Source organism: Panthera pardus, unplaced genomic scaffold, assembly GCF_024362965.1.
Source record: "Panthera pardus isolate Hobbes unplaced genomic scaffold, ASM2436296v1 HiC_scaffold_16, whole genome shotgun sequence".
Taxonomy (NCBI): Eukaryota; Metazoa; Chordata; class Mammalia; order Carnivora; family Felidae; genus Panthera; species Panthera pardus.
Window position 1 is genome coordinate 103,775,433 of NW_026526721.1, and position 19,785 is coordinate 103,795,217.

Here is a 19,785-nt window from a genome sequence, read left to right on the forward strand (position 1 = left end):
GTCTGATATGTCGTGCAGAAGATCGATTCAAGTTATGTCTGAAGGGAGTTCTCTGTGCTTCTTGGATTTGAATGCCTTTTTCCTTCCCCAGTTCAGGGAAGTTCTCAGCTATAATTTCTTCAAGTACCCCTTCAGCACCTTTCCCTCTCTCTTCCTCCTCTGGGATACCAATTATGCGTATATTATTTCTTTTTAGTGTATCACTTAGTTCTCTAATTTTCCCCTCATACTCCTGGATTTTTTTATCTCTCTTTCTCTCAGCTTCCTCTTTTTCCATAACTTTATCTTCTAGTTCACCTATTCTCTCCTCTGCCTCTTCAATCCGAGCTGTTGTCGTTTCCATTTTGTTATGCATTTTGTTTAAAGTGCTTTTCAGCTCCTCGTGACTGTTCCTTAGTCCCTTGATCTCTGTAGCAAGAGATTCTCTGCTGTCCTCTATACTGTTTTCAAGCCCAGCGATTAATTTTATGACTATTATTCTAAATTCACTTTCTGTTACATTATTTAAATCCTTTTTGATCAGTTCATTAGCTGTTGTTATTTCCTGGAGATTCTTCTGAGGGGAATTCTTCCGTTTGGTCATTTTGGATAGTCCCTGGAGTGGTGGGGACCTGCAGGGCACTTCCCCTGTGCTGTGGTGTATAACTGGAGCTGCTGGGCGGGGCCGCAGTCCGACCTGATGTCTGCCCCCAGCCCACCGCTGGGGCCACAGTCAGACTGGCGTGTGCCTTCTCTTCCCCTCTCCTAGGGGCAGGATTCCCTGTGGGTTGGCGTGGCCCGTCTGGGCTACTTGCACACTGCCAGGCTTGTGGTGCTGGGGATCTGGCGTATTAGCCTGGGTGGGTAGGCAAGGTGCACAGGGGCAGGAGGGGCAGGCTTAGCTAGCTTCTCCTTAGGTGATCCACTTCAGGAGGGGCCCTGTGGCAGCGGGAGGGAGTCAGATCCGCTGCCGGAGGTTTGGCTCCGCAGAAGCACAGAGTTGGGTGTTTGCGTGGAGCGAGCAAGTTCCCTGGCAGGAACTGGTTCTCTTTGGGATTTTGGCTGGGGGATGGGCGGGGGAGATGGCGCTGGCGAGCGCCTTTGTTCCCCGCCAAGCTGAGCTCTGCCGTCCGGGGGCTCAGCAGCTCTCCCTCCCTTTGTTCTCCAGCCTTCCCGCTTTCCGAGCAGAGCTGTTAACTTATGACCTCCCAGATGCTAAGTCGCACTTGCTGTCGGAACACAGTCCGTTTGGCCCCTCCGCTTTTGCCAACCAGACCCAGGGGCTCTGCTTGGCCGGCGAGCCGCCCCTCCGCCCCGGCTCCCTCCTGCCAGTCCGTGGAGCGCGCACCGCCTCGCCGCCCTTCCTACCCTCTTCCGTGGGCCTCTCGTCTGCGCTTGGCTCCGGAGACTCCGTTCTGCTAATCCTCTGGCGGTTTTCTGGGTTATTTAGGCAGGTGTAGGTGGAATCTAAGTGATCAGCAGGACGCGCGGTGAGCCCAGCGTCCTCCTACGCCGCCATCTTCCCTCCCTCTGGGATGCTTTTATAAAAGATACCAAAACCCAGGACTCTAACTAATTAAATCCAGAAATTCTTGGGATGGAACCTGGGTCTATTTTTTAATATTCTCTATATGATTTTAACATACAGTCACTGTTCTATAAGAAAAGCAAAATCTGTGATTTGGTTTAAGACTATCATTAGCAACTGGCTCACTGTTCATTCTCTGCCAATTCATCTGCCAGCTCTTGAGAAAAATTACATGACCTGTGCCTTAGCTACTAATCCAGCTTCTCATAGTTACATTGTAAACTTGGTTTCTTACATTTGTTACCAAGTCCAAGCTTGTTCTGCTCACCACACAACAGGCCAATAAATTGAGAGGCTAGATATTGGGGCAAGGAGAATGACTCTGTTTGGAACGTCAGAAAATCAAGGAGATGGTGGACTATTGTCCCAAAGAGCCATCTCCCCAGAGCATAAGATTTGAGTTGCTTTTATGTTAGGAAGAGAAGTTGAAAGGGGGGTGAAGTTAAAAGGTGACTGACACCAGTAGACATCTGAGAAAGGTCACGTAACTTCTTTTTTCTTGGTCAGTTGATCTTTGCGTACAGGAATCCGGTCATCGTGTTTCTGTAAATCTTAAACACCGCAAGTCATTTCTGTTATGTACTTCCTTATCTCCTTGGGTGTGGTAGATTTTGGGTAAAAAGCAGTTTCTGCAAACCTTAACTGTAAAACGCCTAAGTGCAGGGCTAAGCAGAATGTTCTAAGCTATAGGTCACAGTAGCACGAGAAGTAGAAGCAATATGGAGTCAACATGCTAAGTTTTTCCCTGTTACACATTCATCAACCTCATTTTTTCCTCATTTCATTTTTATTAGTGAATTATTATTTCCTCATTCACTTTTATTATTAGACTTTCAGATAATACAGTAGGAAAATAACATAAAGCACTGGTTTTCAAACTTTAGTGTGCATTAGAATTACCTAGAGTTATTGTTAAAATAGATTGCTGGGCCCCACTCCAGTCTCTCTAATACAGTAGATCTAAGGGCCAAAAAATTTGCATTTTCAATAAGTTCCCAGATGGTGCTTAAGCTTCTGGCCCAGTGATCACTTTTTGAGAATGACTATATAATGAACCTCCATTACCCAGTTTCTAGCAGTTATCAACTAATGACTAATTCTTATCTGTACTACCACCTATTTCTCCATGGCCAGGATTATTTTGAGTAAATCCCTAAAAGCATATCATTTCATCACTAAATATTTCAGTATATATCACTAAGAACACAAAGACTTTTAACCTAAACTCATTACCATTATTAAACCTAAAAACAATTAACAATAATTCCTTAATATTAGCAAATATCCAGTCACTGTTCAAATTTTTCCAATTTTTTTTTCAGTTTGTTGAAATCAAGATGCAAATAAGATACAGTCATTGTGACTGGCTGATCTGTAAGTTCCCCTTCCACATTTTTTCCCCTTGTAATTTTCTGTAGTTGAAGAAACTGGTCATATCCTATATTTTCCCACAGTCTAGATTTTGCCATCTGCAGTCTCATGGTGTCATCTAACATGTTGCTCTGTTTCCTTTATTTCCTGTAAATTGGTAGTTAGATCTAGAGTCCTGATCAGAATCAGGTTTGATTTTTTTGGCAAGAAAAAAATAAGTAAAAAAACTAAGAAAAAAATGTAAGAACTTCATAGGTGATATTGTATACTTCCAGCAGGAAGCATTTAATGTCTGATTGTCTCTCTTATGTTATTAGCAAATGATGATCATTGTCTAGATCTACTAATTCACTTACAACTGCAAATTGGTAATATTCTTTTTTTTTATGTTTATTTATTTTTGAGAGAGAGAGAGAGACAGAGAGAAGGAGTTGGGGGGGGGGGGTGTGTGGCGCAGAGAGAGAGGGAGACAGAATCCAAAGCAGGCTCCAGGCTCTGGGCTGTCAGCACAGAACCCGACCCAGGGCTTGAACTCACTAACTGTGATATCATGACCTGAGCCAAAGTTGGACCCTTAACTGACTGAGCCACCCAGGTACCTCATAAAATGGTAATATTCTAATTCTCATTTCTTCATCTAACTGCAATAGTTCTACAAAAGAAACATCTCCTTGACTGTTGGTTACCCTGGGGTATAGTTCATATAACAAAGGCAGAATAAATTCCTGATTATTTCTCTTTAACTATTAGTTTCCAAAAATATAAATTTGAACAGTGACTGGATAATTATTGTTAATTATTGTTTAATGTTGTTGAGGTTAAGTTAAAAAAAAGTCTTTGTGTTCATCACTAAATATACTAAAATATTTAGTGATGAAATGATATGCTGTCAGGGACTTGCTCAAAATAATCTAGGCCATGGAGACGTAGGTGGTGGTACAGATGAGCTAAGAATGAGCCATTAGTTGGTAACTGCTGGAAACTGGGTAATGGGTAAATGGGGATTCATTACACCAGTAGCCTTGTAGTCTTGTAGTCTCCAAATACAACCAATAAATGTTATTGTTAAGGTCATAAACTCACTAATTTTAACATAATTGGTGTATTCCAATAAATAAAATGCTCAAATCAGCCCAATTTTAGCCAGCCTTTTTTTTTTTTTTTGTCAGAATCTTGTAGGCTTTTATCACTTCCCTTGTTTTCTAAGTATGACAAAATGTTCCAAATTCATACTTTATTTTTTCTGACCCACATCTCCTATCAGCTTTTTCTTTAGTGTGCCCAGGTTTATTTTGTGAAAACATGGAAAATGATATTGAGAGAAAACCCTAAAGTGTTAGGGGTGCTCACTGTTACTAAGTTGATCATTGCTTTTCTAGCCCTTTTTAGTGGACAGAGCTAGGAATTTTTTTTCACAAACTCAAACTGATACTTCCAGTTCAAATCCAGAAACTATAGGATTTTATTTACCCTCACCAGTCTTACTTCAGTATCTGCTTTCACCTAGCCAAAAATCCTAGTTATTTAAAAACACTAGTGAAAATGCTCAGAATAGCCATACCAACACTACAGAGTTTTAAAATTTCTTTTTTACATTCTTTTGTTCGTAAACGTATTTTCTTCTTTTTAAATGACAATTTTATTGAGATATATTTCACATATTGTAAAGTTCACCCTTTTATTAAAGTGTAGAATTCAGTCATTTTTAGTGCAGAGCTGTGCAACTGACTAATCTAATTTCAGAATTTCAGAACATTTTCATCACCACAAAAAGAAACCCATACCCATTAGCAGTCACTCCTATTCCCCTCCCCATGTCTCATGGCAACCACTAATCTTCTTTTATTTTCTCTTGTGGCTATTTCATCTAAATGGAATAATATAGTATGTGGCCTTTTGTGACTGGCTTCTTTCACTTAGCATAATGTTTTCAAGGTTCATCCATGTTGCAGCATGTTTTATTGCTTCATTCCTTTTTTGAGAGGGAGATCACGTGCATGTGCCTGAGCAGGGGAGGGGCAGAGGGAAAGGGGGAGAGAATCTCAAGCAGGCTCCACACCCAGTGCCGGGCTCAATTCCAGGACTGAGAGATCATGACCTGAGCCAAACTCAAGAATTGGACACTTAACCAACTGAGCCACCCAGGTGCCTCTTTTCTTTTCTTTTCTTTTCTTTTCTTTTCTTTTCTTTTCTTTTCTTTTCTTTTCTTTTCTCTTCTCTTCTCTTCTCTTCTCTTCTCTTCTCTTCTCTTCTCTTCTCTTCTCTTTTCTTTTCTTTTTTTGAAGTACGCTCTATGCCAATTCAGGGCTTGAACTCACAATCCCGAGATCAAGAGTCACTCAGCCAGCTAGGCGCCCTATTTCATTCCTCTTTATTGCCAAATAATACTGCCAAACATTATATGAATATAACATATTTTGTTTTTCCATTCATCATTTTATGGACATTTGCATCTTTCAGGTTTTTGGCTGTTATAAATAATGTCACTATAAACATTTGGACATAGGGTTTTGGGTTTTTTTTTAATACTTTCTTGTCAAGTTAGCTAATATACAGTGTGGTCTTGGCTTCAGGAGTAGATTCCTGTGATTCATTAGTTACATACAACACCCAGTGCTCATCCCAACAAGTGCCCTCCTCAATGTCTATCACTCATTTTCCCCACCTCCCAAATCTCCCACCCCCATCAACCCTCAGTCTGTTCTCTGTATTTAAGAGTCTCTTAATGGTATGCCTCTCTCTGTTTGTAACTTATTTTTCCTTCCCTTCCCTGATGGCCTTCTGTTAAGTTTCTCAAATTCCACATATGAGTGAAAACGTATGATGTCTTTCTCTGACTGACTTATTTCACTTAGCATAATACCCTCCAGTTACATCCACATTGTTGCAAATGGCAAGATTTCATTCTTTTTATCACCAAGTAGTATTCCATTTTGTGTGTGTATGTGTGTGTGTGTGTGTGTGTATATATATATATATATATATGTATGTTGTATTAATAATACATATATGTACATATATATGTATATATTATATAATACAATATATGTATTGTATTATACATATAATATAATACACTATAATACAATACAATATGTATTATACATATAATACAATATATGTATATTGTATTAATAATACATATATTATACGTACATGTATGTATATATTATATATGTGTATATTGCATTAATATTACATGTGCATATATGTATGTGCACATTATATGTATATGTACATGTACATTATATGTACAATATGTATTATACATGTATGTATACAATATACATATATTGTATACATACATGTATGTATTTGTATACATGTATACGTATAATACATAATAATACATATATAATATATACATCTATGTATATATTATATATACATATTATTACATACTATATAATACATATACATATTATGTATATATTATATATGTATGTTGTATTAATATTATATGTACATATGTATATATATATGTATTAATAATACATATATGTATACATATATATGTATATATTATATATACATTATATAATACAATATATGTATTGTATTATACATATAATATATAATACAGTATAATACAATATAATATGTATTGTACATATAATATATGTATATTGTATCAATGCATATATGTACATATATATGTATATATTATACATCTTATATAATACAATATAATAATACATATGTTGTATATTGTATTATATTATCCATTCATCAGTTGATGGACATTTGGGCTCTTTCCATAATTTGGCTATTGTTGGTAGCACTGCTATAAACATTGGGATACATGTGCCCCTGTGAATCAGCATTCCTGTATCCTTTGGATAAATTCCTAGTAGTGCTATTACTGGGTCATAGGGTAATTCTATTTTTAATTTTTTGAGGAACCTCCATACTGTTTCCCAGAGTGGCTGTACCAGTTTGCATTCCTAACACCAATGCAAGACGGTTCCCCTTTCTCCACATCCTTGCCAAACATCTGTTGTTTCCTGAGTTTTTAATTTTAGCCACTCTGACCGGTCTCAGTGTGGTTTTGATTCATACATTTCCCTGATGATAAGCAAAGTTGAGCATCTTTTGATGTGTCTGTTAACCATCTGGAAGTGTTTTTTGGAAAAGTGTCTATTCATGTCTTCTGCCCATTTCTTCACTGGATTATTTGTTTTTCGGGTGTTGAGTTTGGTAAGTTCTTTATAGATTTTAGATACTAACCCTTCATCAGATATGTCATTTGCAAATATCTTCTCCCATTCCATTGGTTGCCTTTTAGTTTTGTTGATTATTTCCTTTGTTGTGAAGAAGCTTTTTATCTTGATGAGGTCCCAATAATTCATTTTTGCTTTTATTTCCCTTGCCTTCAGAGATATGTCAAGTAAGAAGTTGCTGTAGCTGAGGTCAAAGAGATTGTTGCCTGTTTTCACCTCTAGAATTTTGATGGTTTCCTATCTCACATTTAGGTCCTCCATCCATTTTGAATTTTTTTTGTGTATGATGTAAGAAAGTGGTCCAGTTTCATTCTTCTGCATGTTGCTGTCCAGTTCTCCCAGCACCATTTGCTAAAGAGACTGTCTTTTTTCCATTGGATACTCTTTCCTACTTTGTCAAAGATTAGTTGGCCATATATTTGTGGGTCCATTTCTGGGTTCTCTATTCTATTCCACTGGTCAATTTGTCTGTTTTTGTGCCAATATCACAGTGTCTTGATGATTACAGCTTTGTAGTATAGGCTAGAGTCTGGGATTGTGATGCCTCCAGCTTTGGTTTTCTTTTTCAACATTTCTTTGGCTATTCTGGGTCTTTTGTGGTTCCATACAAATTTTATGATTATATGTTTGTTCTAGCTCTGTGAAGAATGCTGGTGCTATTTTGATTGGGGTTTCACTGAATGTGTAGATTCCTTTGTTAGTATTAATGTTTTAACAATATTTATTCTTCCAATCCATGAGCATGGAATGTTTTTCCATTTCTTTGTGTCTTCTTCAGTTTCTTTGATAAGCTTTCTATAGTTTTCAGCATATAGATGTTTTATCTCTTTAGTTAGTTTTATTCCTAGGTATTTTGTGGCTCTTGGTGCAATTATAAATGGTTTATAATTTAATAATAATATAATAATTATTATTTATAAATATAATGAATAATAATTATAAATTATTTATGGTTCTTGGTGCAATTATCAATTTTTCTGTTGCTTCGTTATTGGTGTAGAGAAATGCAACTGATTGCTGTACATTAATTTTATATCCTGCAATTTTGCTGAATTCAGGTATCAGTTCTAGCAGTTTTTTGTTGGAGTCTTTCAAGTTTTCCATGTAGAGTATCATGTCATTTACAAAAAGTGAAAGTTTGACTTCTTCTTTGCCAATTTGGATGCCTTTTATTTCATTTTGTTGTCTGATTGTTGTGGCCAGGACTTCCAACAATATGTTAAACAACAGTGGTGAGAGTGGACGTCCCTGTTGTGCAGATTTTATATTTGTTGTACCTGGAGTATGAAAGACATCAGAGGAATATAGGGTGATGAAAGTATTATCTAAACATCCCTTTCCCTTTTCTCCTCTTAGCTAGGATTAGGCCTCTAGGAGTTCTTAGATACATTTTGTTATGTTTAATTTTAGTAAGATGTTTCTTTCTGGCTGATTTGGTTCTTTTGGTAGTTTAAAATCATACTTTAAAGTAAATAGTTTTAAAATATGAATCTATGGTTTTAAAATACAATTTAAAATAAGATCTCTGGGGCATCTGGTTGGCTCAGTCAGTCAGTTAAGCATCCAACTCTTGATTTCAGCTCAGGTCATGATCTCATGGTTTGTGAGTTTAAGCCTCACTCTGAGCTCTGTGCTCACAGTGAGCAGCCTGCATGGGATTGTCTCTCTCTCTCTCTCCCTCTGACCCTGTCCCACTTGTGCTGTCTCTCTCTCTGTCAAAAATAAATAAATACACATTTTAAAAAAATAAAATAAGATTTCTCTTGCATCTACACCATGAGAATAAATTTAGAATGATAGATGTGCCATAAGCCTAGTCCAATCTATTATTACATATTAATAAATTCAGTTTCATTTATCTATACCAACCACATAATTTTTATGTAAAATAGTAGTCATGCAGTGTGTCATAATTCTGTTTGTCAAACATAAATGAAATTTTTTTATTGCCAGAAGTAGATTGTTTGTATTGTTGATATTGTCTTCACTTATTTTTAAAAAGATGACTTCAACTATTGTATATTCCTTTGTTGAACTTACTCTTCTTAATTTCAGAAAAGGAGGTTTTTAACATTTTTATGCTGCTGATGAAGGGAAAGTTTGTTCATTATCTCCTCCTCGATAACTTTCTTATAGGGCCTTTTACTTAAGCAATAGGTAGAGGTTTGAAGGACAGTTGAAAAAAGTGTCAGTGAGTAGTAAGAGTCATTCAGCATTTTTATTGTATGTATGAACTTTATTGAGAATTTAAAATCTTTTTTGATAGTACTATGAATTAATGAATATTTTTCTATATTTTTTCAATTTTCTCCACATTTTTTGTCATTGAACCCGTAGCTAACAATGAATATATTTGAAGCAACAATAATGTACAGCAAAATAAATATGCACTCAAGAACAACCAAAATATCAACAACAAAAAAATCAAGACTCAATTTGACTTTAAGCTGTAAGGTTGGAAGAATGGAAAGGGAATGTATGCAAATTTAGTCAAATAAATAAATCATCCTTCTAGCAAATACATATTTTGCATCTGAAAAATGAAAGAAAATGCATGTTATGTCATTTTTTAAAAGGCTTTTTCTGACTGTCTTATTCACACACACACACACATATACACACACACACGTAAGTCTCCTTTGTCTTAGATGATGCTTCTTGATACCTTTAGATAACTTTCGCAGAGAGATAAGTAGATTCTGGAAGAGGTTATATTACTACATTATGAAAGAAAAAACAAGAAAAAAAGGTCCATTAACCTATTCTTTCATGATTTAAAATGTGTGTCAGAGATGTCTTAGTTATATTGTGTCTTCAGTTTCAATTTTTAGTGACATAAAATTATTGATATATTATAATCAGCCTTTCAGTGTAAGGACTATAGAGGTCCTTAAGAACAGTAAGGTGTCTTTTTTTTTTTTTCTACAGACTTCTTATTTACCAATTCAGCATTATTACTTAAAAGTAGTGATGTGAATGGAAACAGTGTGAGTGTTTTGCAGTTCTTGAGAGATTTTATACACTTTTATCATATTATTCTACAGTGTACTTTAAAAATTACATCTGTATCTTCTGTTCAGTACACAATTATCAAGAAAAAAATTTCTCAATTCTAGGATAAACCACATTCTTTTAAAAAATTATCTTAAAATGTATGCTCAATTTAAAACTCCTTTAAATTTTTTTTTCCCAGTGAATTGATTTTACTCTCATTCTTTCTTCCCCAGTGGTCATATGCTTTGGAAAAGCCCAACACCGGCAGTATATTTAACATCGCATGGTCAATTGATGGCACTCAGATCGCTGGAGCCTGTGGAAATGGGCATGTTGTTTTTGCACATGTGGTGGAGCAGCGTTGGGAGTGGAAAAATTTTCAAGTAACGTTAACTAAACGAAGGACCATGCAGGTATGATTATGTTCCATGGTTGATTAAACCTGCCTCTTTTCACATTAGCTCACTCTACAGAATATGGAGTTATTGTCACTAATTGTATTTAAACCAAGTTTATAAAAATTCAGTCATATTAAATATATTTCACCAATGCCATTGGTGACTTTTTCATGACATAATATAAGAACCTTTCACTGATACAGAACCTGAGTACCCACAGCTACTGTGGTTATGGGGTTGAGGCAGGGATGGTGAAACTTGAAGCATTTAGGGACTATGTGGATTCAGTTCCAGAAGGAGGGAAGAAGCTGCAATAAGTTAGATTTAACTCCTGGACCTGACCCCATGGCAGGCCTAGCCTGCTAGTCACTGTCAGGGTTACATTATTTTATTAATTTATAATTGTATAAGCTTATTTAACCTGTTTACAAAATTTTTTTTTCCTTTTAAGAATTACCTAAGGCTAGCCAAAGTAGGAAAACAGTGGGAAATTCTTATTGGGAGGTAGGAAGTGAAAAACAGGTACTTTTGGAGTGAAATAAGATGGGAAGTTTGGGGGGCACCTAGGTGGCTCAGTCGGATGAGTGTCCAACTTCAGCTTAGGTCATGGTCTCACAGTTTGTAGGTTTGATCACCATGTCTGGCTCTATGCTGATGGCTCAGAGCCTGGAGCCTGGAGCCTGTGTCTTCTCTCTCTGCCCCTCCCCCACTCAAACTCTCTTTCAAAAATAAATAAAGATTAAACAAAAAATTTTTTTAAAGGACAGGAAGGTTGGGATGTAGCAGTAGAAAGTTGAGGGAAATGTTGTTCAGGTCAGAGAACTCCAGTAGGGGGGTTATCTATGCACTATAAGCTTCTTAAGTGTACAATACTGTTATTTCATTCAAGCCCAATGTCTTGCATATAATAAATGCTCAACAAATAAATTTTAAAATTTTTAATTAATTTATTTTAGAGAGAGAGAGTGTAAGTGGGCAAGAGGGGCAGAGGGAAAATGAGAGAATCTTTTTTTTTTAATGTTTATTTATTTTTGAGAGAGAGACAGAGTGAGAGGGAGACACAGAATCTGAAGCAGGCCCCATGCTCTGAGCTGTCAGCACAGAGCCCCACGCAGGGCTTGAACCCATGAACCGCAAGATCATGACCTGAGCCAAAGTCAGATGCTTAACTGACAGAGCCACCCAGGAGCCCCAGAATGAGAGAAACTTAAGCAGGCTCCATGCTCAGTGCAGAGCCCGACAGGGGTGGGGGGGCTCGACCTCACGACTCCGGGATCATGACCTGAGCCAAAAGCAAGAGTCAGATGTTCAACCAACTGCGCCACCCAGGTGCCTGGTCAACAAATATTTTGAAAGTTAGTTGTCGAAAGATACGAGGAAGAGGCCAGAGACAATGTACTAATGGCAAACCCTCTGCCAGAGAAAGGAGAACTGTACCTTCTAACTCTTCTTCCTCCTATTGTATCAATTGCCTCTGTCTTCATATTCAGAATTCAGACTATTATAATTATTTGGAAGCATGTATCTTGTAATTTCTAAGTCTACTCAAATATTCTTTAGCCTAAGTATCCAGATTTTTTTATTTGGATAATATGATCACTAGATTTGTAATAATTAGGTATGTTATAGTTTTTCTTTGTTCTGTTTACTTATTTTTTAAATTTTAAACATTTTATTATGGAGTATTTTTTTTTTAATGTTTGTATTTGAGAGAGAGAGAGAGAGACAGAAAGACAGAGACAGAGAGTGAGCGGGAAGGGCAGAGAGAGAGAGGAAAACACAGAATCTGAAACAGGCTCCAGGCTCTGAGTTGTCAGTACAGAGCCTGACATGGGGCTTTTATTCACAAATCAGGAGATCATGACCTGAGGTGAAATCGGATGCTTAACCAATTGAGCCACCCAGGTTCCCCTTTTATGGAGAATTTAATACATATGCAGAAGTAGACAGAATAATGTGATGAATCACTGTGTACTCATCACCCAGCCCTAACAACCAACCCATGACCAAGCCTGCCCCAGGCATTGTCCATATCTACTTTCCTCCTTCCCCAATTATTTTGAAGCCAATTCAGATATCATATTTTATCTGTGAAATATTCAGTATACAGCTAAGAGAAGGACTCTTTTAACATAACCACAATACCATTATTATACCTTAAAAATAATAATCCCTTAATATTATCAAATATGCAGAAAGTGTTCAAATTTTCAGCTGTTTCCCACGTGTCACATTTTTAAAAGTTTGTTTTGAAATCAGGATCCAAAATGGTTTACATGTTGCAATTGGTTGACATGTCTTTTAAGTTTCCTAATATATAGGTTCCCCTTCCATCTCTGGTTTTACCCCTGCACTTTATTTGCTGAAGGAACCAAATTGTTTGTCCAGCAGAGTTTACCACAGTCTGGACTTTATTGATTGTGTCCCTATGGTGTGGTTTGACATACTCCTCTATCTTCTGTATTTCCTGTAAATTAGTTATTGGATCTAGGTGATGTTATATATAAGTAGGTATTTCTGTTAATTAACCTGGGAACTAAAGCATTATTTATAGTGTTGTGTATATGACAAAAGATGCCTTGTGAGTTCTAATCAATTGATTTGGGGACATAATTATTTTATCCATATAGTGCATGGGGGGCGATTAGCTAATAGTATTGCTAAAATAAATTCTAGCCTTAATTTCAAAAATGCCCCAAGATGAGAATATATCTAGAAAGAGGAGTTCTTCTTACATAATAAAAAGGAGTCATCCTAGAGATTAGAGGATTTTTACATGAGATAAAATGAGCAGTGGAGGTGTTTAAATGACTTATCTAATCCAAATTGTTTTTGTACTTACAATAATGTTTGTAAATAATCTTTCAAAATTTTAGAACTAGAACACTGTTTTTATTGTTTTTACTTTCTCAGTGATTATAAAACATTTGTATTGCATTTTTGCTAAATTGGGCCTATTCAGTGGTTTTTCTTAAAATACTTTCATACACTCATTCACTAGATATTTATTGAGTGATCCCTACTTGCCAGGCATTGGACTAGGCAATGGGAAATATAATTGTGATGAGAACAAATTTGGTCCCCCTTTTCATGGAACCTCCTAGTTGAAAATCTCTTTTTTCCCCCATAAATTCATCTCAAATTGATTTAAGGTAAGCAATGAAGAAAGAAGCTTATTTCTTTATGTGAAGTCAAGAAATGGACTGACTTGAGGAATTACTGAATTCAAAGTCTTAAATAACAAGATTTCATCATTTTTTCTTCCTTGACTTTCTTTTTCTCTGTATTGGCTTTTTTTTTTTTTCTTTTTTTTTTTTTTTACAAAACCTCTCCCTCTTTGGTGGCCTTGATATTTCTATAAACTTAAGATCCATCAAGAAGAGTGCTTTTTCTCCTTCCAGTAATTTCAACAGAAATCTCAGCACTGGTTCTCATGTGTCAAGTCTAGGTTTAGAGTATTTAGTTGGGAGATGGAGGGGAGGATGAATCAACCCCATCTAAACCTCTTGGTTACTGAGAATAATGGAGAGAATGGTTCCCCAGAGGGAAACCAAGGCATATTTACCAGAAAAGAGCATTTGATTCTGGGAAGACAAAAACCAACATTTATCTGCTATGGCTTATCCTTCGGCTGTTTAGCAACCCTACTGACTAGTTATGTATTGTTGCATAATAAATCACTCTAAAACATAGTGGCTTAAAACAACAACATTTGTTATTTCTCGGTTTCTGTGGGTCAGGAATCCAGGCATGGCTTTGCTAGGTTTTCTGGCTTAGAGTCTCTCACTAGGCTACAGTCAAAGTGTTGGCCAGGGCTTTAGTCACATCTGAAGGCTCAACTAGGGGGGGATTTGCTTCTAAGCTCATTGACATGGTTATTGGCAGGATTCTGTTTATCATGATCTGTTGAACTGAGAGACTAGTTTCTTCTAGACTGTTGACTGGAGGCCACCTACAGTTCCTTGCATGTAGCCTCTCCAAAGGGCAGCTTACACCTTGGCCATTTGCTTTATCAGAACAAGCAAGTGAGAAGGGCCAGAGCAAGTGTGAGCAAGATGTAAGTCACAGTTTTGTTTTTTAAGTTTTTATTTATTTGAAACAGACAATCTGAGTGGGGGAGGGGCAGAGAAAGGGAAAGAGAATCCCAAGCAGGCTCTGAGCCAGCACAGAGCCCAATGCAGGGCTTGAACCCATGAAACTGTGAGATCATGACCTGAGCCGAAACCAAGAGTTGGATGCTCAACTGACTAAGCCATCTAGGCACCCCATAAGTCACAGTTTTTTATAACCTGAACTCAGAAGTAGCATCTCATCACTTTTACCATATTCTGTTCACTAGAAGCAAGCTCCTAGATCCTATCAATACACAAGTGGAGAGACTTCTACACTGATGTGAATAACAATAGGTAGAGATCACTGACCACCACCTTACCAGCTACCTACCAGATATACTTACACTTATTTATATACATATAATTCAGAAATGCACTACTAACTAATGCAGCTATTCTGTATGCAATTGAAAATAAACCCATCCCTCCCTAAAAGAAGATAATTTAGACTCATCTACTTATTCCATTCAGTTCTAAATCTCTGGTCTAGAAAACTATAAATAAATGTGAGTTTTAATTATTCTCCTCTCTCTCCCCATATTCCTAACTTACACTAATGAAGGGAAAACAGAACAGCTGCAATGAAAACAGTTTGGAAAAGAGGAGAGAGAAAACAACACACTATGATTACCAGGTCCATAGCTAAAATCCAGCTGGCCAGGAATATACTGAGAACTCTTTTTCTTTGCAGTAGAGTTAGTTGCTTGGTTAATTTAGCAACTCTGGTATACTTTTCTGGGAAGATCTCCTACTTGGGAGAATTCCCTTTCTGAGGACTATACATTTTATTCACCCATTAGTTTTATTGTAAGATGGGGTCACAGATTGTCACAGGGACTGAACAATCACATTTTTTGTTTGCCTGGTTTAGCGTTTTACAATTTCCATAGAAGCTTAGTGGACTGTTGGTTGATTTGTGTTTCATTAATTCAGAAATCAGAGATTATGTTGAGTCCTAATTGTTACATGTAGACCTTGACCTGGCAGTTGCTACCAGCAATGCTTCATTGCCTTACCTGTCTCCTTGGACCTCAACTTTTCTGTGTACAGTAACCTAGAGTGAGGAGTTTTCTTCCTCTTCCCCTTGCCTTCAGGCTGAATCTTAATGGATGATTCTTTCTGAAAGAGATAGTTGATGTCTCCGTTAGGAGGAAGTACCTAGAAGGGAGAAGGTACAGGTGGAGATGAAGCATTTCTCAAGTTTCAACTTTACTTTTCTCTCTCTGCTGACACTCAGTTTAGCATGGGGCACAGCTTTGGCTCCTAATAGTTGCTATAATTCAAGATTATTTGATTTTTAGTCACCTTATCTTTTGTAAAGGTAAGAGTTAACAATAGAGTGATTTTGAGGATTAAATGAGTCGATATATGTAAAACAATAATAAATGGTAACTATTACTATGATTATATCTATGTATAGGATTAAATGAGTATTTTACAAATGTGGAAACAGAATTTTTGGATTTATGTCAATCTGAGGAGTCTAAATATTGTGGTCAGGTAGAATTATTGGGTGACACAAGTATTAAGAAGTTAATCCTGGAGCTTCCCTGAATTGAACAGAGTAAACGGGTGCATTTTAAAATTCAGCACAGGACATTTCTGATGTGGGATTCACCATAGTTTTGAAATTATAACCGTAATTACTAGAATGTCTTTAGTTTTGTTATTATAGCTGGGATGTTTTATTCCTGTTTAAGTTCTAATGTTCCAGATTCACAAAAAAGGGAATTCCCCCATGTGAAGCTTTAGGCAAACATGAATTTTAAGAAATCTGTTTGTAATTTGAATAATGGCAGAGGCCTATACAATTGTATTATTAAATATTGAATTTTCCTAAACTTGTATTAACAGCCAGTTTTTTTCACTACGTATTATATTGCTGTAAAGAAACTAACATATAACTTCCTTTAAAAACATTCATTTCAGGGTACCTGTGTGGCTCAGTTGGTTAACTGTCTAAGTTTTGATCTCAGGGTCACGAGTTCAAGCCCTACATTGGGCCCCACACTGGTTGTAAAGCCTACTTAAAAAAAAAAGTGGGGGGGGGGGCGCCTGGGTGCCTCAGGTTGGCTGAGCGTCCGACTTCAGCTCAAGTCATGATCTCACAGCTCGTGAGTTTGAGCCCTGTGTCAGGCTCTGTGCTGACAGCTCAGAGCTTGGAGCCTGCTTCGCATTTTGTGTCTCCCTCGCTCTCTGCCCCTCCCCCACTCATGCCATGTCTCTGTCTCTCAAAATAAATAAACATTAAAAAAAAAACACTTTCATTTTCTTCCATTAGCTTTAAAATGTTTCTAGGAGAGGTTGGTATTTTGGACCTTTAAAAAGGTCTCTGGGAGCCTAGGCTTATGATGGTGTCATAAGTTCACACTTGGAAAAAGAGACATACCTATGGCTCCACAGAGATCAATAATATATGTCTATTTAATATAATATTTAAAGGTAATTTTTAAAAAGACTCATCTGGACTCAAAAACAAGGGAAACATCTCTCAGGTCCAGAAATGGAACAAAAATGGAGAGTGTGATGTCTCCGATGTGCTTGACTCCTGGTCCAGAAGCAGGGAGGCAAAGGCAGTGAGTGGCTCTCACTCAGCAGAGTGGCTCTGCTGGCTAATGGAACTGAAAGTACTTGATGTGAGACAAGTGGGCTGATCTAGGTCTCTTTAAAATTAGAGCATGGGGATCTGTAAGGTAGTTGTTGTCTCCCCTTTGTGAAAGACCTAAAAAAGCCTTGGACTTAGAGAGACTCACAGAGTCACCACCTACAGTGATGGTCTGCTTAGTTCTAGGGGACCTATTCTAGAGCCCTGGAGTTGAGCAGTATGCAACCTGCAGCACACATCTGTGGCTTTGCAGACACAACCCAGCCTTTTCATTGAAAGCACTCTTCACATTTTTGTTCCAAGTAAAAACTGGCTGATTCCTGAGACTGGTGTTACTTCCATAGCCTTTTCAAGTAGAAGTGCTTTTCTTCTTCTGCCATGTATTACTGGGTTTGGAGATTAGGTGAGAGTCTTCCTTATCCGTCATGGCTGATTTCAGACCACAATAATTTCTTCCTCCCAAAACAACCCCAGCTCCTTTAAAGCACCTACCATCAGACTACTCTTCATTTTGCAGTCATTTCCCCCACTCATTCAAGAGTGAAGCAAACATATCAGCGTCTTTTTTTTTTTTTTTACCATTAGTCTAGCATTACTCTTTTTTATTAAGACTTCCAAAAAGTGTCTAAAAGATGAAAATTTATTTTAACATAACCATGGTAGCATTTCACATTTCTCCAGTTGTTTCCTAAATATATCTTTCTGTGATAATAGGTCCCACTTCTCCAATTATTTTCTAAATATATATTTAGATGGTTGGTTTGTTTACATCAGGAAACAAAGTTCCACATTGCATTTAGCTAATTTGTCTCTTCAGTCTGTTTAAATGTGAAGCAATTTCTCCTCATTCTTATCTGTTTATTTAAGAAACCAGGTGGTTTGTTTTGCTAAAACTTTCACATTTACCTGTTTGCATCTCTATGGGATGATTCCATTTAACATGTTCATCTAGGCCCAGTATTTCTTGTAGACTGGTTATTAGATTGAGAACCTTGATAAGTATAAAGAACACTTTGTAAGTAATGCTGTGGACTTCCTATTGCATCACATCAAGAGACACACATGTCTATTTATCTCTCTTTTAGTGATGTTAGGATGAATCAGTGTCTCCAGGTGTTGTGAGTCTGATTCATCTATCATGAAGAAAAAGCCTGAAAAGCCCATTGGGCTTTTACTTTAATATTTTTAGTAGCCATTGATAATACTGGTCTAAAACTATGTTTCATTGGGATTTGCAAAATGATAGTCTTGTAATTCTATCATTCCTTCTGGATTTGTTAGTAAAGTTCTCCCATAAGACATTTGCCTTTTCAACCATTTGGTTACCCTGAGCTGAGACAGTTCTGAAGTATTTTCTGTATTTACCATTCTTCAGATAATGAGTTGATTTCCCAATGAATCTTGTTATTGTTTTTATTGTTGTTGTTGTATCTTGTTATTGTTATTGTTTGTTGATGTTATCATTATAAACTTGCAGATTTTAACATTTTTGTTGTGTTTCAATCTGTTGCAGTCATTATTCTATTTAATGTTCAAATGGTCCCATCTTTGACCAATTGGCTCCTATGTTCTTTTGAGATGACTTCAATAACTTGCTTGTATTTCTGATAAGATATTATAGGCTTCTCATATATTTCCTGTCCCAGACTCGGAATCAACAATTTTTATAAGGAGGACTTGCTCCTTTTGGGAGGGAAATGTTATCTGGAGACCATAATCCTGGTGTGTGCTGGGTGTGCTCCTTGCTGCTGGTTTGATAATTACTTCTAGATAAAATGTGTTTCTTTTGTTTGTTTGCTTGTTTGTTTGTTTGTTTAGTAATCTCTACATTCAGCATGGGGCTCAAACCCTGGGATCAATAGTTGCGTGCTCTTCCAACTGAACCATCCAGGAGCCCCAAAGTGTATTTGTTTTTGACAGATAAAAATACATCATGAGTGTATACTGAAGTTTCAAATTCAAATTTAAGATTATAGAGTTTTACTCTTAATTTCTTACTTATAGCTCTTTTGTAAGAAAATTTTGGTTTCTAAAGACATTAGTGGTACTGTGTGTGTGTGTGTGTGTTATTTCATAATTTTGCTTATTTATCTTTGTGATAGAATTCTAAAAGTAAGATTTCTGGGTCAAGGAATATATGTATATGTAATGTTGCTATCTCCATCATGGTTATAGCAGTTTTACTAGTTTGGTGAGTATGGGAGTTGAGCAGATAATAAAAATACAATATGCCTTATAGGTAGAAGTGCTTTAAAGAAGTAGTTAAAAGAAGTTTGACTTTATCTTTCTTTTTTTCCATACCCATTCATTCTTCATTAATACTGTAATTGTCATATTATATTTAGAAAGATGATAATATTTTGAGGGGAATTTAAAGAAATGCTAACTTATAGTTACAATTAATCTCTTTTTCTCTATTTTTACCTCTTGCTACAGTGTCTTCCCCATTCTGGTATCGACAAAAGATTAGATAAATTTAACTTGCTCAACATTTTTCTTCATTTGCTGCAGATTGTCC

The 19,785-nt window shown here is 36.7% G+C and overlaps 1 protein-coding gene across 3 annotated transcripts in view; it reads left to right on the forward strand.

Annotated features, from left to right (window-relative positions):
• IFT80 (intraflagellar transport 80) overlaps nucleotides 1-19,785 on the forward strand; it is a 139,900-nt gene that overhangs the window by 76,111 nt on the left and 44,004 nt on the right. For all 3 annotated transcript variants that reach the window (XM_053903670.1, XM_053903671.1, XM_019440444.2), the window contains one exon: nucleotides 10,386-10,565. In XM_053903670.1, coding sequence (XP_053759645.1) covers nucleotides 10,386-10,565 — 180 coding nt within the window. The remainder of the gene's footprint in view (nucleotides 1-10,385; nucleotides 10,566-19,785) is intronic.